The sequence below is a fragment of the Neolamprologus brichardi genome, chromosome 11, assembly GCF_056152115.1.
Source record: "Neolamprologus brichardi isolate AB-2024 chromosome 11, ASM5615211v1, whole genome shotgun sequence".
Lineage (NCBI taxonomy): Eukaryota > Metazoa > Chordata > Actinopteri > Cichliformes > Cichlidae > Neolamprologus > Neolamprologus brichardi.
The window spans coordinates 15,921,037-15,942,520 of NC_142114.1; the positions used below are offsets into that span (position 1 = coordinate 15,921,037).

Sequence of the window (21,484 nt, forward strand, 5' to 3'; positions counted from 1 at the left end):
AAGCCCCTGCTGTTCCAGCCACAAACAAGAGAGTTCCAGTAGCTCCAACACATTCGCCACCACACCACACTCTTTGTTCGGGTCAGCGTACAACAAACGCTCATATTTTCTCGTAGTGTGTGCTTTGTTTCAGTCTCTGCTGAACTTTTTTGATTACACAGAGGGAGGCACAGCAAAAGGCAAACTCACAAAGCCAGATAAGTGATATATGTATTTATATATGCAATCTATATTTTTCCAATACAGGTGTAAACAGACACATTTCCCTAAAAACAAAACAAGACAAAAAGTATTAAAACAGAAACATAAAGTAATAAAAATCATTATCTGTGCACACTATTTCAAAAGGAACCTTTGGCTTTATAAAAACACAAACCAAAAAGTACAACAGCATCATCAACACTACCACCATCACCAACAATAAACAACTAATTTTCTGAAAGGATTTTCATGCAACAAAGGCTACTGTGATGCACAATAATAACACAGAACCAGTTCACTAACGATAAAGAGCATCAAATGAGCCTGTTCCAGCCCACACACACATACAACAGGCACGCACAGTAATGGCAGAACTTCTCTGCCGTTTTCCTATTTCTGACCTGCATAAAGCTGAACATGCAGACTGACCCGGCGGTCACTCGGGTATGTGTGTGCATACATGTTCTACAACATGTTAGCCCACTTCAAAGTCTAATGACTAACAGATAGTTAAGGTTTAGGCTGAAAAAAAAAAATCCCTTCTCAAATTTTAAAATTTTGGCTTCAGTCTCTTCGACGTGTTCAAATTCTACATGAGCGACCTCTGTGCTGTGGTTTCTGGCTCTGTGTTATTTATCAAAGAAGTCATTAAATTTACAAAAATGGAAACAATAATCCGTCACTTAAGCTTATCAGTCAAAAATTTATGTTATTTACAGATGATCAGGAAAAAACCCCGATCCCATACCACCCCGACCCCCACTCCCCCCCAGATGGTGACATCAAGTATCTGTGACTGTAAGCTGAACGCGAGAACGTGCATCAGAGGAGATTGCCATCACTAGATCTGTTTGCGTGTGTTTACCGGAGTGTCATTTTTGCAAAGTTGTTGATAAACTGAGACTTTTTTTTGTAAGATTCTCCTGTAGCTGACTACATTTGAATTAAGTACATAAGGTGACTGCATTGGAGTGACATGACTGCATTGAAGAAACAAGGCACGATCAAAAAGATATAAAACAAAAACAACTACATCATGAAGTGAGGGAGGAGGAAAACAGTAAACAATAACGTGAACGTCTCCCTCCTGATCCTCGAAAGTCTGTGAACACAGCACGCCGAGGAGCAACCTTTGGCTGAACATTTCATTGCTAGCAATATCCGTCTAACCTCGGAGCATAAAAGGTTTGGAAATCGTTCATTACTCTCTCAAACGATTCAATAAAACACGAACATCAAAATTACATAACCAGTTACCATGACATAACTTGCATTGTTTTTGCAGAAGGAAATTCATTGCTTAGACCGTTAAACACTTGTCAAAGGGGTCTCCGGCTAACTGCTCTTTTCAATTAGGATATTCTTTAAAAGATATAACACATAGATTGTCGATGCAAACGCATATTAAGGTGTTTAATGTAAACCAATAGCTCAGTAATATCTCGTCTAAGCTTCTCCAAACTTACTGAATTTTGTGTTGTGGTTGATTTTGATGTATTTTTTAAAAATCTCCTTTATTGCCCCCCCATGCACACAATCCACTCTAAAACGGGCGCGTTTCGAAATGCATTTCTTTCTACACACATTTGCTCCGATGCCGCAAGCGCACAAGATCGATAGGAGTTGTTAATATTCATGGCTTCCTTTTCTGCTTCCTTTTCAACCAAGTTCATGTTCTTTGGCATGACAGGTGGTGCTGACTCAGTTGTGTAAAAGGTGTGTACGTCTGCGTTTAGAAAGGGATTGGGAGGATACAGCTGATTTGATCCTTGCGTACTCAGGGTGTCCTTTGATTGATGAGTGCCAAGATAATAGACAGAAATACAAAAAAAAAAAAAAAGAATATACAGTATATGAAGGTCATTGGCATAGCAGTCCTAGATTTGCATACAGGCCTTCCTCCAGGGGTTTAAAAGTCCTTAAAAGAGCAGAAGTTGGGGTTGGGGGTGGCCCTCTGATGAGATCGGAACCAAACTCGTATACCTGTACACATATTCTCCAGCCGAATTATTTTATACTAAGGATTGCTGTGAGAGTTTGTGTTTGAGCCTAGTTCAGTCTCGGAAACAAAGAACTCTTGCCATCCAGTTTGTGTTTTATCTAAAATGCTCCAGCAACAGTCTGAGGAGGATTTTTTTCCCTCCTTTCAGAAAAAATAAAAAAAGCACATGCTTAGAAGTACTGAAGATCTCCCTCCATGTCCCTTAATGTTCCTTTCCACACTCTTCAGTTCTGCCATTTCAGTACACGATCCCATGTAGTATTACGTTTCCATTTTTCTTTCATAATTACACATAAAGATTTTTTTTTTCTTAAAAAACAAAAAGAAAAAAAGATTGCATTTGTTTTCTGCCCCATTCTGTAATTTGCAAAGGGCTCCTTCCTGGTTCACAGTAGGCTGAGAAATTGCAGCAGTGCTTCTCCGCTTTGGAGGAATGCGCCTGATAGTCGGTGATGTCAGCGAAGGAACCGTAGATCACAGTTTGGACAGGAAATATAGCAACAGCAGCAAGTGAGTGATTTTGCAGAGAAACTGGTGATACTTTTTCTATTTTTTTTTTGGCTTTCTTTGCAATGTGTGTGCATATGTATCGTTGTGTGTTAGGTGTAGTGTTTCTGTGTGCATTAAAGGAAATGAGCGTGTGTGTGTGTGTGTGTGTGTGTGTGGTCGTGTATGTTGTGCAGAACTGATATAATAGTAGGAGTGTATGTTTTTGGTGGTGTATTTCATTGGTGTGGGTAAAGTCAGGCCCTGCGCTCTACTGGCTGTTGCAGACACACTTCACTCCCAGCTGACACAATGGGAAGTCTGTTGTCCATGTGGTAACTGATCAGGTGGCTGACACTCGAAAACCGGTGGTCTTTTGTACGGACCTAAAAAAAGAAAAAGGGAATAAATTAGAGTAAGCTTCAACACCAATATAACACTCCACTCTAAAATCTCTGTTATGAATTTGATCGTTTCGTGACGTACCACTCCTTCTGGGTCAACGAGCAGCAGGTGTTTGGGCTGACCACCCTGCTGTCCCGTGAGGACGTACTGCCCAGGTGTGGTTCCAGACTCCCGCACCAGGAAGTCTCCATCTCGGGTCAACAGTTTCTCTGCTTCCTTACGACTTAGGCTCCCGTGGAACCAGATTTCAGACTGTAACTGCTGCACCATAGAGGGCACTGCTGTCACTGAGTTTGGGCCTCCATGCCCAGAAACCCCCAGGGCATCATCAAGTGGCTCTTGAAAAATGAACACACAGAAATGTATTATTTTGTATTTCACTGTGGATAACATGTTGTCCTGTGGGATCCCATAGCACTGTCTGCATTTCTGCACGACCGATAAATAGGGAAGTGAACCACATTGACTCTGACAGATGCTGCACACAGTTGTGGACTCTGCCGTGAAAAGCTTTATGTAGTCAATCAATAATCTTATACAAATTGCCCCTGTAATGGACAAAGACATTCTAATATCCTTATCTTCCTCTGAGGCTGACTTCTGTGGAGAGCTCCACTGCCAATTAGCATCAGTCATATGGAAATGTAAAATACAAACTACTTTACTCATCTCACGAGCCCAATGATTAACCCTCTTTTCTTCTCACATGAAAGAAAAATAGCTGATTGCAATTGCCAGAAATTTTGGTCATCTTGATTACAACCCACACACATCACAAATTAACTTTCTTATTTAGTTTTCTCACAGGCTAATGATTTGCACTAGTGTTCAGGATTCAGTCCATTTGAACTTCACTTAGCAGATTTCAAGCAAAAACGCACAAAAAGACACTTACTCATGTCGAAAGCGTCTTTGTGAGCATTTCCGTTTGCTGCAGCTGGGAGACGAGGTTTATCTACGTTGACGTACGAAGGGTCATCAAACATCTCCCGCCCACCTTCTTTGGCACCCACTAAGAAAAACAAAATAAAAAAGGAAATAAGTAAAAGTTGCACAAACACAGGAAGAACTTTGCCACGTATTCTCACTTCCTTGCAATTCTAAGAATTTTATCAGGACTAAACAGAGCAAAAAACGGAGAGAAAGTTTGACCAATTTCTCATGATTTAACAACAAATAATATAAAGGACAGGAACGACAGATAAAGTCCAAAGAGATGCACACAGGCAGGCAGCGACAGAGCTCACCTGGTAGTGGTGGCAGAGGCTGTTTATGAATGTCATTCTGACCCGGCTGTCCATAAGGCTGCAAACACAGAGGGGTACAAACAAATGCTGAATGCGTGCACCATGTGGGCATCCTCAAAAAAATGTTCTTTTCTGGCTAGTGAAATGATTACATGATTATCTATTTATCTATCACTTAGGAATGACACAAGTAATTAATTAAATATTATTTTTTGTGTGTGTGTGTGGGGGTTATGCTTGTCTTCCTTCTTTCATGTTAATATGCACGGTTCTCACCAGCGTGGCACCAGGCCGGGTCCTCATGTCAATCACTCCAGCAGGGGGAGGCTGTTTTCCAGGGAAATTATTATAGTACGGGACATCAGGAGGCGGAGCAGCCTCATCTTCTTCTTCCTCCCATGCAGAGCCATCAAATGGAGCCATTCTGTCACAGAGAACAGATACAGAAACAAATTATACGAGACAATATGCAAATACAAGTTCTTGGTTTGGGTTTGTGCAAGCGACAGTTACCTGTCATGAGGTGTGACCAGTTTCGGAGGGTTTTTTAGATACTGTTTAAAACGCAGTTCGAAGGCCTGACCAATGGTGCTGATGACTTCCTGGGCTAAACCCTCCGAACACTCCAGGATATGACATGCTGCAATAAGGAAGCACAAAAAGCTGATAAGCAGGCTTCTTTTGAAGGAAGCATGTGCTCCAACATACAAATACGTTCAGATACAGGTAGAATACAAAAGCACGTATGCATGTACATTTTTATTATGTGCGATGCTGTAGGACACATGTAGCAGCTCTAATACACTTTACACACTCTAGTTTTAACTCAAGAAATTACATAAGCAATAGGATGGCTTCTTTTTTTTATATATAAGCACTGCATGTTAGAACTTTAATGAAATAATCTAGCCCAAAGATTTTCACTTTCAGTATTAAACAGAGGAGTGTTTTTGCTTTTTCAGCTGAGAAATGAGCCACAAGTTCACTAATTTAGCTTGCAGACAAACTATGGGACTTCAAAAATCGACATTTGGTGGAAAATGTACTTCTGCCTTTTCTCTACACACTGGGTGTGTAATGTCTTAGCTCTAGCGGGGTATTTGGCAAATTCAAAGGGGAATAAACAGCTAATAAAGCTATTAAGTTTGATTTACTTATATTAAGATTAATTCAGTTCATACATTAATGAAAATGTTTGGTTATATTTGCTGAAAGTAAAAAAAAGAGGACTAGTTGCACAGTGCAATAAAAGCAACTACTCTAACTCGTGTATTAAAGGATCATTTTTATCTAAACTGGCAGCTGCTACCTTGGTGAAGCTGTCATTTTGCCACGTACCTCTCTGGTTGACTGGATCTTTGGCCACATATGCTACGTACTCAGCTGTATCCTGAGGGAGACCGACAAGGAAGACAGTCAGAATGGGAAAAATCAATAGGAGGGAAAAGTGAAGGGCAGGTTTAGGACAGAAAAGCTAAGAAGAGAAATAAGAAGAAGAAAGAGGTAAAGCGAAGACTTTGGTGTTTAAGCCACAGCAGAAGTTAAAAACTTACAGAGCTTAAAGAAAAGAGAGAGAAGATAGGAAGTAAAGAGATAATTTTTTGAAAGAGGGACTGCAGTCCAGGCAATCCAGTAAGGCTGCAATAAAGTGAGTGGTATTCAGAGCAATAGACAATGACAGAAGGCAAGGAGGCAGAGCATGCTGGCTGAAGAAAGATGGAAAAAGGCGAGAGTGAGATTTCAGCTGAGAAACAGGGTTTGGCTGACTCACTGGGTCTCCTCCAGAGGCGAAAGAGATGGACTGCATGTGATGATTGGCGATTATCTGTGGAGAAAGAGAGAGAGAAAGAAGGAGAGGGAGAAAGAAGGAGAGGGAGAGCACGTGGGTGACATGAAGTATGTGGGAAGTGAAATGAAAGCATGTGGATGAAAAGACAAATGTGGAATCATTACTGAGAAAAGTGCTCTTTCCTCCACTGAGCGCTATCAATTGCAGCAGAGATAAAAACTAAGTAGGGACAATGGATGGAACACCTTTTTAACAGTCTGCAACAACCACCCATGTTAGATCAATAACAGCATCAACACTTGCTAATGCTTCAAGCACAGAGTGTGGTCTGTGAGTCCTTAATTGTGATTTGGTATATGTTCTACATGACATGTTTCTTCGTGCTAATGCGAATGCACTACACCACCGTATACCATCTCCCCAAAGATAAACATCGTGCAGCAGCTATTAACTCATTAGAGGTCTAAGAGGAGGATCACATCCTGCCTTGTGGTAAAGCAGGAATCAAGACAATGGTTAAGAGGGATTTGTGCAGCATCCAGAGTAAACGAGGCAAACAATGAGAAGCAGTTCTAAATATATATCGGGGCATCTCCTGAATATTCCAGGAGGTCACAATACATAATACATATGGAAAAATACTGAGAATTTCTTTTAAAAAAATGATGTTTATATCACTGAGATTCAACCACCTTTAACATTTTAGTGAACTAAACATGTTTACACCATTAACAAGAAGCTGAAAGCAGTGGGAATGATTACAATGCAACTCTGAAGGCAAAGAATAAAAACATTTAGAATTTTTGAAATAAATCATCTGTAGATTGGTCTTTGAAATTAAGAAAACATCATAAAATCCACACAAAAATCCCTCAAGCAAAGAGATCCCCAGGTTTACTCTGCTTCGGTAAACTCCACAGGCTAAGTGCACTCAGGGTACCTGAAAACATGCCCCATAGCTACAACAGAAAGCTCAGACAATCAAGTGTATTTCTGACTCAAAAGCGAGATTACTGGCTTTCAAGGACAGCTCAACGAAATGCCTGGGTAGAGTTTGAGAAAACAGCAGCATGAGGTTAGAGCTTCGTTCTAACCTGTTTGCAGTCAGAGGCCAGCAGATTGAGGCTGCTGGTCGAGATGGTGAGGCTGATTGTCATGCCTGCAAACTGTAAATTACTCTTTCCCAGGATGGACGTTAGACAGCGAGAAGAAGGCTGCAAAAGGAGAGAGAGCAGTTTTAGTAATAATCAAATCAAGGTGCCCAAACCAAAAGCAACAGGACGTTTTGTTTTTTAAAAAAATTCAACAAAGCATGATAGTCCACTGAGTGCTCCCTGCCTCAGCATGACTCTGTGGGCATATGTGTGAAAATGCCTGTGTGTGTGGGAGTGGGGGAACAGCTGCAATTGTGAAAGTGATCCTGTCTCCAAGGCCAACTGCGACCAATTGGGAATAGACAGGACAGTTCGCATACTGTAGCCTGGGCCAAGAGCATCACACAGACCATGCCAGCACTATTGCGCCAGCACGTTTATCCAAATCCTCCTACTGTTCTCATGGCTTTCATCCATATTTGTTCCAAAATGTTTAGAGTGTGCAGTGAGAAAAGCAGGAGCAACAGGACAGGAAGCACATGCTTGGCCACATTAACCTCAGTCCTGCCAAATCAGAGGCACTAGACTAGTTTAATCTATTCTAGTTTATATCCTATAACTGTATTTTGTCTGCTGTGCTATACTGTCAGACATTCCTTGGTCAAACCCTGCTACAGCAGCAGGCAGCTGAATATAGCCACCTGTTTTATAGACTGTTTGGGTGGATGTTTTTAGGTTTACAGGAATACTGTGCACAGACACTCGCAGTCTTTAAACAGCAGACTGGCGGCTGTGTCTGCTAATCTGTTGTGCTCCTTTGGCCTGACGCTGGCTCCACACAAGCTTCTACTCCACCTCTCCAGCCTCCCTTGTGACAACAGGGAGGGAAAAGAGAGATCAGAGAGTGACTGGTAATTACCTGTGAGTAGTCGGCTAACCACAGAAGTGTACAATCAGCCCAAATCAAGATTTGTGTGTGTGTATGTGTGTACTTGTAAAACTATATTTGACGGAACCACTGACTTTTAGATCACTGGAGGAAAAGTGGGGACATTTTGGTTGGTCCTGATTTTTGTGTGTAGGTTAAGGTTATAATTAGGTTTAGATTAGGGATAGGCTCTTCTATGAAGATAAAGAGGCAAGGGAATGGATTAAGTCAGTGAATGTGCTCATAAAGATAGCCAAACAAACTTATGTGTGCATGTGGTCCAGCTATACTCACGTTTTGGGGACCTAAATCAGTTAACAAAGACACATTGTGGAAAAAAAGGAAGTGCCAAATGTGTAATGGTTATAGTTTAGGATCAATGTAATAACAAATAGGAAAAACTCCAGGTTATGAATGCAACTTAATGTAATGTCCTCTAAAATCATGCATACATGACTCTTTGTGCATTTGTGTGTATACATGAGACTAAATAGCCCACTGACCAAAGGGTGGACAACCGAGCTAAATCTAGCTCTTATCCAGAAAACTCTTCATAACGCTGTCCACTTAAGTCTTATAAATAAATAATGCTCTTTATGGGTGTGTGCTCCTGTATGTAGCGCCTACCTTTCTCCTGCGGGCTCCTTTGGCACCGGGTACTGCCTCACACACCACAGAGATAGCTTCCCTGAAAAATGAAAAACATGGATGTTTGCAAATGGCATGTAATTAACCTAAACACCTTCCCAGATTCACATTTATGGATATTAAATGAGATCTGGCAGCGGGTGATAGAATTTATCGTCCCTGGCGACTGGGCTCGTCTTTGCCACGGAGACAAACATCATTGCGGAAACCGGATGGAAACCACCAGGATTCCAGAACATTCTAATTTGGGGGCTCTGAGAGCGGCAGGCGTGTACATGCAAACACACACGGGCAGATGTAGTCAGATGCTAAAACAGAAAGAAACAAGCCCCGCAAGCAAAATGGAGCGGAAGCAGGACGGAAAGCGAGCGAGCGGGCAAAGGAGTAAATGCGAGGTGAGTGATGTATGTGTGAGCCGCCAACATTTTTCAAAGTGTAACCACACTTTTAACATCTCGCCCCCTCAGAAACAAAGCAGAAATGAAACGAGAGAAAGGTCAAACCTGCAGCCGATGAGCTGTGTGTAATCTCACCTGGTGACCTGAGTTCTGGTGTTGAAGTCCAGCGCCCGCATTGATTGTAGCACCTCCACGCATCCCATGTACTGCCCAGGAAAAAGGAAGGCAAAACATTAACATTAGACATTTCCTACATCCTGGTCCCATTGGCCCAAGGGAACACAACAGAGGAAGAAAGCAACAGTATCCTTTCCTCATTTCTGACTCAGTTTCTAAAAATGAAGGGTTTATATGCACAGAAACAGCTTGGCAAGGGTGACGTGCAACTTTGCATTTAAGCTAGAGGCTACTGAGAATGTGCCACCCACTTACCCGTACACTGTAGGAAACACCAGTGGTGCTGACCACATTGTCTGAGTGCAGCCAGCCACGGGTGGGCTTGTTGACAAAGGAGCCATGGCGCGTCCACTCGTCTCCTCCCAGCTGCCCTCCTTCCACCCGTGCCCTCCTAGACACCCCTCCTAGCCGGTTCATGTCCTGTAGAGGAGGTCGGGGAGGGGGAGAAGGAGCAGTTAGAAGCGAAACAGGGTGATGAAGTGGTGGGGAGGAGCTAGAGTTGCTCCTGTCATCCCCAGAGGACTCAACAGGTGCCTGAGGTGCCTGAGCTCCCTGTGATTTGCTTGAGGCCTTGAGTCCTGGGAGAAGAGTAGCTGAGACACCCAGACGAAGAGAGCCCATTCTGGGGAAGAAGGAGCAGAAGGTGGTGGGGCTGTTCTCAGCTTGTTGGGGAGAGGAGGGGGGCAAAATGGGAGTGAGAGATGAGGAAGAGAGAGAGGAAGGTAAGCCAGGGGAGGGTGTGAGGGGGGTGACAGGACTGGAAGGAGGAAACGATGATGGATTGGAGTTTGTTTCGTCAGTTGAGCTCAGTGATTCACTCCGAAAATGGGTGTACTTTGTTTTCTCCATAATGAATTGAATCATAATGAATCTGCAGTGTCAGTTTTTATATCCGTGCAAGTCCACACAGGCTCTCGTGATTCAAAGTCTCTTTGTCTCAGTAGTCAAAGTTTTTCTCTGAAAGGACAAACAGCACTCTGTCTGTCTTGCTCAGTGTAAGAGCTGTATCCATCTGTCTGGTTGTGTGTCCTCCACTTGTTTCCAGGCAGCCAAAACCCAACTGCTTTAAAAACGGCTTTATCCACAATGAAAGCAGTATGAGCAAAAGCACAGAGGAAACGTTGGGTGCCCCAGTTAATGGTAAAACACAGACAAAAAAAGCTTTTTAGTGCACCAGTGCAGCTCATGTTGTCATGAGTTCATTTTGAAATTTACTTGAGTGTTTTCTGAGTTCCCAGGAACTGATGAATAGCTTCTTAGCTGTCCACAGACGGTTGCTCTTGGTGTTTTGCCATGACGTAAAACAATATCTGTGACTATCTTGTCCCAACTTAATAGCCTCTGAGTGAGGCCCAGTAATTCAGCTGTCACCAGCACCATGAAGAATCAGCACAAGTGATTGTCTCTCTGAACACCCCCTCATGTGTATGTCTTACTGCTCTGGGGGGTGCGCATTTCTACGTGATGTGTCTACATGCGTGAGGCAGTATAAACCTTGCCGGCCTACAATGCTTCTTTGATTATCTGTGTATGTTCGTGTTGGCATGCGCTTGTGCGTGCACGTGTGAAGCAGCTCCCCTTGGCAGCTCTATCCTGCTTGACACGGGCCCATAAAAATCCTATTAGCAGCCAGCGAGGGGATTGCAAGGAGGGCCGTGCACGCTAACGGGGCAGCGACGCACACATTATACACAGCCTCAACTGGTCGATACGACAGCAAGCACCTGCAGTGCTCAATGAAGCCCAGAACTGCTAAAGAAGAGAGAGGAGGCTTACTGATGTATGGCTAGTCTCCAACTCTTGGTAGCAGCACACTTTCTTTAACGCCTACTTTTCACTCCCTCTCTCTCTTCCTCCAAATGCTTTCATGTCCTCTCTGAATGGCCCTCGCTCTCTCTCTCCCTGCTTCTTCTTCTTCTTCTCTTCTCTTCCAGATTACCTCTGGCGCAGGCGCCCTCCCTTTCTCTGAACTCTTTCCTCCCTTCTCTCTGTCTCCTCTCTTATCCTGGAAGTCTTCTCTCTTCCTCCACACTATGTACTCCGCCAGCCTCTGTCTCTCCAACGCCTCCGCCCTCTCCCGCGCCACCACTTCCTCTCTCCTCTTCCAGATGATCTCTCGCTCCCCCTCTCCCCCTCCCTCGTCTGCTCGCCCGTTCTCCAGGCTGTCCCGTTTAACAGTCCCTCAGTCGAAAAAAATAAATAAAAATAATATTGAGCCCTGTCTTTCTGCTTCCCTTAGCTTTAGGATTATAGATGGTTAAAGGCTAGGCATGGTAACCTTTGACACCAACAGAAACCCTAAAGACGAAAAGTGAAGTACTTAAGACTGCACTGGCAGAGTTGAATCTGTTCCTGACTGATGTTCCTGATATGGCTAAAACAAGTGAGCCTGTCTTGTTTCAAGTGTGTTCCCTAAAACTGGCCACATAGGGTGTTGATTTTTTTCTTCCTGGAGCACCATTAGATAGCGGTAGTTTGAGTCTGAGATGCTGCCTGTGTCTGGTACACTGACACACACTGCAGTAGCACGGTGGTGATGTAACACTGAAGAATGTAGGTCATTGGCTGATAACGACTACCGGTGGTCTTGTTGTGATGGTAATGAGACCTGATTGGTCAGGTTTGAACTCCCAACCCAGGGTTCCCTGAATGGTGCTGGAGGCTCACCAGTGTTGGTGTTGTTAGGCTGATTTCTCTATGCACGGCTGTTCTCACCCTGTAACTTTATTACGGCCTAGTTCAAATAGCAATCGCAGAACAGAGTTATTTACCTGAGAGAAAAATATTGACACTGTCACAGATGATATGAACGAGCCAAGAGTTATATTCCTTCCTTATCTAAGGCAGGGCTTATCAAGCAGCAAGTAAGCTCTCTCTACTGTACAGACACCATCTCACATCTCATAGTCTGCATAGTCCAATCGAGAAGGCAAACAACAGTCTGTTTACATTAACAGTCTCTCACAAACCGGAGCCCCACAATTAAAACAGTCTGCAACAGTTTGACCTCAGTAGAAGGCAAAGCTACACCTACAGTCCAGCAGTAAGCTGGCTGGCTGACCTACAACTTAGTGCTGCTGAGGCACTAGTCATACTTACAATCTGTTGACCTTTGCTCGCTCAAAGGAGAAGGTTTACACCCACCTTTTCCACAACACATACAAAAGTCTGTAAAAGTGGCACCAGCGTTTCAGTAATGCCAAGCAAAAAAGGTTGATTATTTTTTTTTCTCCTCACACTAAGATTTCAGAACTTAATTCTGCCTGAAGGACAGCCCGCAAGCTTGTGGTGGGCGCTCAATGCATGGCAAAGGAACAGTCGCCTACACCAGTCTAGCACCACAGAGGGATTGTCTAGCAATTCTAGCTAGTCATCCATCTGGTCTTGGCCAGAAAGCACCATGGAGGATCCAGTCATACTTATGAACTGCAAGACAGGCTGGGACGATCTCCAGAAAGCTGTAAAGCATCAAATAAAACCAGAACTTAGTCCGTAGAGATGAATAGCACTTAAAAAGGCAAACTATTCAACCTCAGTAGACTTGCTAACACTGGAGAGAAATTCAGGTGCTGTTAAAAAAAAGGCGAGCTGCTGAAATGCTCTATGAGCAGAGTTAACCCTGGCTCTTCCCAGGGATGTTTTAGTGCACCGAACACAGTGTAGGTCAGGTGACTGCAGAGGAGATGACCCTCTACAGGAAGAGAAATCCTGAGTCACCTTGAGACAAACAGCAAAAGGAAAAGGCTGTGACAAACACAGCAAATGACTGGTGATTGGTGGCCTTGGGGCCACGCAGCTGTGATATGTACAAGTGAAATCAGTACTGTAATCTAATTCATCCAGTCATTTCTGATAAGAGCTCATCAGTTTGACTGATGGAAATGGTAGTTGTCATTAATAAATGTGAGATCGGGACAGGCTGGACGGAGATGAGTCGTACAAGGCGAACACGGAGAATTGGGAGGGGGAGACAGGTGACCTGAAACAACCCTGATTCCCGGAGCTGGCCGAGCTCCGCAAAGACAAGGACTGTCTAGTAGAGAGGAAGGGAAACAAAAACTGTAAAAACTGACACAAACAATGAACTAATCTTGTTTTATCTAGTAAATATATACAATTACCTAACGGCACAGCACCAGTTTAAAAAGATAGGACAAGGAAAACCAACTTTACATCTTGTTCTGTCTGCAGCTGCTGCCCGTTGCTATGGCAACAGACATTAAAAGAGATGCCTGCAGAGGATATATACTGAGAAGTCCTGACAACAGCAGAAATCTTCAGACAAAGAGATAACCGCTTTGTCAAATCACATTGCAAGCAATTAGTAGCTCCATCAAAGGCTCCACATTAGAGCTCTTTTTTTTCATCCAACAGGAGAAAAACTACAGACTCCTAGAAAGATCAATATGGTTCAGGAAATGATCAAAGTTTGGCCGGCATCCCGCCAGCCATAAAACCGAATCAATGTTGACATCCGATGTCAGTCGCTTGCACCGACTCCGACTAGGGCATGTAAAACTGACACTGTTTTCAAAGAACAATAATCTCTTTTCTAATAACTGTATGAACAAGAATTTCACCAAGAATTAACATCAAAAAGACAACTCATGTTTAGAAAACTTGCATAAAAACAACCTGAATATTCTGTGCAGCAGCTAACAAAGATTAGAATGATTGTATAACATCCTGCAGAGTAGATCCTACGCTCATGAAGGATAGGAAAAGAAAATAGAAAATCACAAAGGGAGTCTGTATTTCCAAAAAAAGAAAAGAAAAAGTAATTAAACTGTTCTGTATAAAGTGAGTCTTATCGATTTCCCTAAGTGTTTTAATGAATGGCAAAAAAACAAAACAAAAAAACAAAACAAAGACCGAAGTAGTTCCTTTTTTGGTTTATAAAGCATGCAATTGATAATCCACGGTGATTCTCCTAAAGCTAGGTTCCGTATTCACATAAGAACCACATTAATGTTTAAACGGCCACGGCTTGTCCGATCATTCGTCCTCTCCTTCCTCTTCCTAGCTTTCCCTTCGTCCACTCCCCGAAAAACGTGCTTCTCCTCTGATCCGCTCTTCCGCTCGATTAATTCACAAAGTCACTGCCGGCAGCTCCTCTCCATCTATCCTCTCCTCCGTTTGGCTGCCTCCTCTTTTCGTCCCTCCTCTCACTCACTCTCTCTCTCTCACTCTTTCAGCAGATGGTGAAATGGCAGTGTTGCCAGGATGGATGATGGTAGTCCTTCATCGTGCTCCTCTTCTCCCCTCACGTCTGTCTCTCATCCCCACTTTCCTTCCACCTCTGTCTGTCTGTTAGAGGCACAAGCACACTGTCTGTCCTCCCCTCCTCCCAGTCTGGGTGGGTGATGCTGCCTCCCATTCTCAGTCTCTCTCTTTCATACACACACACATGACCGCGCCACAGCCTGTGCCCTCCCCACCTTCTTTTCTCCCATGCTACCTCCTTCCTGTTCCCTTCCCTTCCCCCCACCTCCTCTCTGCAGCCAGAGACATTTAGCAGTATACATGTGTATGCACAGCAAGATGCTGCACTTCTACTCAGAAATGCACACACTCCAAGGGGAGATGGAGATGGGGATGGGGAAGGAGGAATGAAGGGAAGGGAAGAGAAGGGAAGGGATGGTGGATACATGTGTTTGTGTGTGCATGTGGAGGGTGGGCTGTTCATGTTGGGTATTCAACGCTCCTCCCTTATTCATGTTTGGTAACCTGAGAAACACAGTTAAAGTGAGTGAGGGGAAGAGAGTGAGAGAGAGAGGAAGGATGGATATAGATAGCCTCTGTGTGCTGTGACATGAGGTCACTCTATACAACCTTGATAAAAGTGGACAAAGTGAGGGGGAAAAAGAAAGCAGACTGCCCTCGCATGATGATAAATATTTCCAATGTTACTACATGACTACAGCACTCTAGGGGAAAAGACTGGAAGACATAAAGCAGAAATCCCACAGATTGGTCTTGACATTCGAGCGCATCTGATGAGAAGGCAGTGTTGCGGAAAGTAGAGGAAACCACACATAGAGTGACACAGGAACCCGGCAGAGTGGATAGCAGAGAGTCCTCAAATGACACCCCAAAGAGTCCCCGCAGTACCAATTTTCACCACTACACCATCATCGTGAGCTCAAGCAGTGCACTCAAGGATGTGAAGGTTCATAATGAGACAACTGCAGGCAGCTAGCATTCGTCATCATACACGGTGATCTGATTGGTAGTGATGGGCATGATTGGCGAAGAAGACACCCTCCACCCACAGCCTGCGAGATGCCCAGAACCAGCGAAACACACGATACACCGTGGCTTAGGGTTGACCTAATTGAACATTTAGTGCTCCCTTATTAGATTGAGTGAATTAACAGTTCAGGTGCCATCTTGAATTTACATTACAAAAGGTAGCAACCACACTGAGCTGACAGCTTATTCAGTACACCCAACTAAAACTTATTGTACGATATAAAGCACCTTGAGGCAACTGTTGTTGTGTTTTGGCGCTAGATACATAAAATTGAATTGAGTTTTTAGCTCATAAAGGTAAGATTTATCTCACAGCTTCCAACTGCATTTGTTTTATTTGGGTGCAACTAATAAGCTGCAGAGGAAGTAAAGTTAACATTCCATTCAAACCACAACAAATTTACACGCACAGGGCTGTACAATTACTGAAGCACGATTTCAAAATGACTTTAGTTTCCAGTTCTTTCTTGCAGGTGAAAACTTGTGCAATATTAAAGGCAGCGAATGAGGAGTAAAAAAGGAGGGGCGTGTGATTTTTCTGCTTCTTAGAAGGCTGCGCTTTGTTGAAAAATCTCTTGAATAAGGTTTTTGTTTTATGTTGCATATGCTACTTGGAAACCCTTTTAAATGGGTCAGAGAACATTCCAGTTTGTTTCATATCAAAGCTTGAAACGTGACACTTTCATAACGCTCGATTATAATTTCATGAAAATGGAAAGGAGGCATCTTAATTGGTGAAATATTGCACACCAACTACAATCACTCTTGTCTCCACAGTATCTTTGAGAGCAATTTTATTTTATTCTTGGTGTAATTGTGCAGCCCTGAAATTACAGTGCTTTAACAAATAAAGCTTATTTTACACATATGCCCACCAGGGCTGGATGCGAGAGTCAGTTCATTTCTATATCATATCAGAAATGTAGAAGCAGCAACTCCTTTGCCACTGTGGCACGATGTGTTTTTTTTGATCAGCTGCTTGTATCATTTTAATGTCTTACCATATATTCCATCGGCCAGCACAGGCAGCGTGTGAGTCTGTAGCCCTAAAAACACCAAGGTGCACATCAGCACACAGTACACAAAAGCATACACAGGCGCAGACAAGCACACAAATCAAAGAGCAAATTACAGCGTGCTCCAACCAGCGCCCTTGCAGCCACTTGACTTCCAGCATGCTTTGCTCCCAGCATCAGCTGTGGAGAGAGTCATGGGACCTTCTTCATATCGAGCACACAGACACACAACACTGACACAGGGCAGAGGCCGGGCGATACTGAGAGGGATAAAGTAACGGAAAGCGAAGGAAGGAGAGAGGAAGAGTGAAAGGAGAAAGGCAGAAATCCGCTGTGCGTGTTGAAACATACCCTGTGGAATGAAAAGAATCAACTCAAAGGACTGCATGTGTAGGTTGTTTGTGTTTCAGCTTGCCCAGCGCGAGTTAGCAAGTGTGAGTTTTGGTGTTCTCCGCCTGCAGAAGTCTGTGGAAACTGCAGCTAGTCAGTGTTTATTAGATGAAACAGTCGGAGGCAGACTAAGAAAGAGCTCTGGATCTAATGCACACGCTGCAGGGCCACATCTGCAGTCTGCTCTTACACTGTATATCTGTGTGTGTGTGTGTGTGTGTGTGTGTGTGTGTGTGTGTGTGTGTGTGTGTGTGTGTGTGTGTGTGTGTGTGTGTGTGTATAATGTGATTTGACCCACCTCACTTATCCTTATTTGAACTAGTCAAAAAAAAAAAATTAGCAAAGATGAGTAAACAGGGCCTCGATGCTGACATTTTCTCTTGGATTCTTGCCAGAGATGCTGACTAACATCAATTCCCATTATCAAGGCAAGACAGACAGTAAAGAGTCGAGTAAAGAATGAACAATAGAAGGGAGAGAGGGAGGAAGCGTAACTCACTCGGGAAAGTCTCAAACGTAAACACAAATAAGCAGGCACGCTGGAAAAAGGCAATCAAATTTTCAAAAATTAGGCTGTGGGCGAACATTAGATTAGCCACGGCTTCAGCAGGAGTACTTTCTCTCGGCTTCATAGCTCACTACGCACACAGCAAACATGTGAGCTGGCTATTTTGGGTTGTGCTTCCACCACCACCACCACCACCCCTCCTCTAACCACACTCCCACATCTCTATCTCCTTCCATCATTCTTTTCCTGCCACCACTTTCTGCTTTGCTCCACTTACGACTTCCACTTACAACTTCCTTCTCGGTTTAACGGCTTACTTGTCAGAAACTGCGGTGTTTCTTCACTGAGGTTCCAGCTGAACCTTTGAACATTGTCTGGCGTAACCTTTAGTCCTCTGTAGCGGCGAGTATCGAAATTCTTCAAGGGTTCAAGTTTGCATGAAATACTTGGGTCAGGGTTTTGGGTTTTTTTTACACAAACATACATTTCCGGATTTAAGTCATAGCTTTGCAAACTTTGTGCAGTTTGCTTTTGCTCAATTAACAAATTGGGTGAACAGCTGAAAGCGAAGTGCAAACGCAATTTGATTCAAACGTTTTTCTACTGGACAACCACACCACTTCACCCATTAAGACTGTGTCATCTAATTTAAGTACATGTTGCTGAGTCGCTGCTTTTACTGTTATTTTAACAAGTTTCCAAGTCGATTTATTTTAGTGCTGTTTCTTTAAACATTGCTTTATGTCCAAGTGTATCTGAATAATGTTAACCAGTGGCTTCTGAAAAGTGCATGCTGAGGAGCGGATACACAGAATAATCAACGCTACAAAACAGTAACAGCTAGGAGATTTTAACTTGACCCCAAAGAGTTACTTCAATACTACTAACACTAAGCTGAAGTAAGATGTGGGATCATTCCATCTAAAAACATCATTTCTGCTCAGCCACCTGTGATTTGCCTGAAAATGTTACAGTTTAATTCGGACATAAATGTGTGATTACTGGGAAATGTTAACCTTGCAAAAGACAACTGGTGCACATTTCTAAACGTTATATAGCTGTATTCCACAATAAGATTAAATAAAAGATGCAGAATCCCTTTTAAAATGCAATTACTACTCACTGAAATGAAGAAAATGCTATTTTATTCAGATTTTGTGATGATTGATCAAATATGGTAATTATGTTAAGCTGTACCCAGCAGAAAGTCTTCCCCAGATAGTACAAAATTCTGGAGTTTCTTGCAGTACAAGAACTTTACTTAAAACTGAGAAAATAACCGTGTTAAATATATACATATTTCGCTTGCTTTGTGGGCATGCACATTCAGGCTTATCATTATTCACTTTAAAATATACTGAAGACCTCCGGTGAAGCAAGCCTGAAGGAATCCTGATCTGCAAGAAGAGATACTGTTTGAAAATGCAATCTCAGCTTTCTGAGTAAAGAGAGACAAACCACAATAAAGACACAAACAGACTTTCAACTTAGATACGTGGCACCACAGAGTCACTCTGCTGTAACGCGCTGCATATAAAAGTGCAACAATCAGAGTCTCTCATACAGAATTCAGAAAAACCATCAGCAGCCATCACTGCTAATGAAATTCCGCCGAAGCTGCACTAACTTCTGTTTTTTAGCATCGCACGGGACGAGATGTTAATCAAGCTGTGGCTCACGCAGTGCGCTGAGCACGTCGCGCTAGACTGAGCACCGCAGGAGGAAACGCAGCTGAGACTCGGCTCTATTGTATGAAGGCAGTGACGGACAACCACATGCTATGGCCTCAAAAACAAACTCCTACAGTTGGTTTCCAGAATGCGCTCATACACACCAGGAAATAGAAAAAAACGCGAACAAACAACCCCCCTCCCCACATGGCCGGAGAGACAGACAGAAGAAACCTGTGAAAAACACATCCTCACAGGTCAAGACACCCACACAAAAAGCGTATGTAGTGTCGACAGTCTCGAAGTGTTTATAAGCACCTCAGCACCGTGTTTTGTCAATAGCAATGCACCACAGGCCGAAATCCAAATCTAATATCTGCGGTAATATTTGCACTGCTTACAAAAATCTAATTCTTTATTTTTGAATTGGCTGTGCGTCTGAGACACACGGACTCTGTGCACAGCTGTCAAGCTGAAACCGCTGTAACAATCAAGTGTCACACCTCCCGTCAATCAAGGCGAAGGCTTTTACCGGTGACCGAGGGGTTTGAAGGGAATTGGACAGATCCAATTTTAATCGAGTGGATTTTGGTTTACGTTGGAGTGTGATGGAGTGGCCGAGGCGCTCGACTTTGGCTGACAGTTTGTGTCCCAGACTGTCCTCCTGTCTGTGCTGTGTTTGTTTATGTGGGTCTAAGACGCACACGGCCTATTTGTCAGGCTCCTGACATGTGTCTGAATCTACCGCTTCTTGGGATCAGATGTTGACTGGACCTTCCCTCGGCCTCCATTTCATCGGTGGAGATAACTTGAGTCATATAATATCGTGTCAGCGGCTGCTGGTCTGAGCGGTATGGTTGACCCTGATAACAACACTGAGCCCACTGCTTTCAGCTACCTCAATCACAGCACATAGCCTTGAGTCTGCTTCTATAATAGTCTGTCTGCCCTTCACTTGTTTACCGCAAACTTTAACTCTGTCACACTGACCCTGTTTTACACATCTGAGGTGCGTTTTGGTGACCGTTCTCCATGGATGCGCACAAAAGGGTAACATTAAGTACGCTTTTTTTAATGTCTGACTTTGTACAGATTTGCGAGTGGGTTCGTGTGTGTACTGATAGCTCCTAAGGCTTATCTCACTGACACTTTATAGCCTGAAGCAAATCAGGCAGATTTCAGCAAAGCTAGGACAGGCTTTAGTCCCTAAAGCAAAATAAACACAAATTGCTAAATAGGGAAGAAGTAGTGAAGTAGTGCAAGAGTCCTACACCTTTTTTTCGCTTTTATACAAAAGAGGGAAAGTAAGAAGTTTGGAGAAGACGACAGCAGCAAAAAGTTGGCCCTTTATACCAAAAAATGTCCTCAAATAACTGTCTTATTTTGCTCAGGTCTAACTTAGTTTGAGTTTATTGGCGCCTCTTAAAAAGAAAGGGCATGTGAGTGACCTGCTTTCTGTTGTTTTTGCTCGTCCAGAGGACACAACGATGACTTCTGATCACTTTGTCTTGTAAACTTATTCCATTATTTTAACAGAGGCTCCAACAACAGCTCACTTAGGTTTCAGGTTTTAATAATAAAACTTGGCAACACGCACACACACACAGACACACAAAGTTTGAAAGCACGAAGTTAAACATTTAGTTAACTCGTGCACGCCCCAGTCTAACCATTTACATATTTCTTACAGTAACCCAACAGGCTCGACTGCACCGTGGCGTAACATAACAACAGAACTATGTGTCCCCACAAATTTAGCACATAATCAGTTTCCTCACACTTTTCATACGTGCTATAGCTGACGCACAGCACGCAGAGACCGCACCATGCCCCCCCCAAAAAAGTGTGGGCAACTTTAACGAGCAACTTACCAGCTCTGTTCCTCCCTTTCCCTTGAATGCCCCTCCTGCCCACCAAGCTCTGTTGCTGCTGTTGCACAAATTTCAGCTTAATTTCATATAACAGGGCAAAGGGTCGAAAGTTTTGTCCGCCGGGATCCTTGTATATTTGATGCTTAACTTCATAAAAGAAGACTCTAAACTTCTTCTTTCCTCTCCCTTTCCGTCCCTGCCTCCTCCCCCTACCTCCCCCTCCACGATCACGACAGAAGTCACTTCCGCGAACAACGCAGCGTCATCCGGCTCCTCTCTCTCTCTCTCTCGCTCTCTCTTTCTTTCTCTTCATTTCCCCCACTCCCGTGCGAGTATGTGTGTGCGTACGCGCGCGCGTACCATTTTGCACCTGGACCGCTCAGTGTAGGTTGCGCAAAAGTG

At 43.5% G+C, this 21,484-nt stretch overlaps 1 protein-coding gene across 2 annotated transcripts; it reads right to left on the bottom strand.

Annotated features, from left to right (window-relative positions):
• Positions 1-120: 120 nt before the first annotated feature.
• Positions 121-14,894, bottom strand: shc1 (SHC (Src homology 2 domain containing) transforming protein 1). 2 transcript variants are annotated; one of them, XM_006804892.3, is made up of 12 exons: positions 9,631-14,892; positions 9,334-9,404; positions 8,780-8,840; positions 7,225-7,344; positions 6,113-6,166; positions 5,680-5,731; positions 4,855-4,981; positions 4,618-4,765; positions 4,342-4,399; positions 3,990-4,106; positions 3,176-3,432; positions 121-3,075 (listed from the first exon to the last, which is right to left on the bottom strand). In XM_006804892.3, the coding sequence occupies exons 1-12, from the start codon at positions 10,237-10,239 to the stop codon at positions 2,947-2,949; spliced, it is 1,803 nt and encodes a 600-aa protein (XP_006804955.1). In that variant the 5' UTR covers positions 10,240-14,892; the 3' UTR covers positions 121-2,946. The 2 variants fall into 2 exon arrangements, with proteins under 2 accessions (XP_006804955.1, XP_006804956.1); XM_006804893.3 differs by lacking the exon at positions 6,113-6,166 and having other exon boundaries at positions 2,936-3,075; positions 9,631-14,894.
• Positions 14,895-21,484: the final 6,590 nt, after the last annotated feature.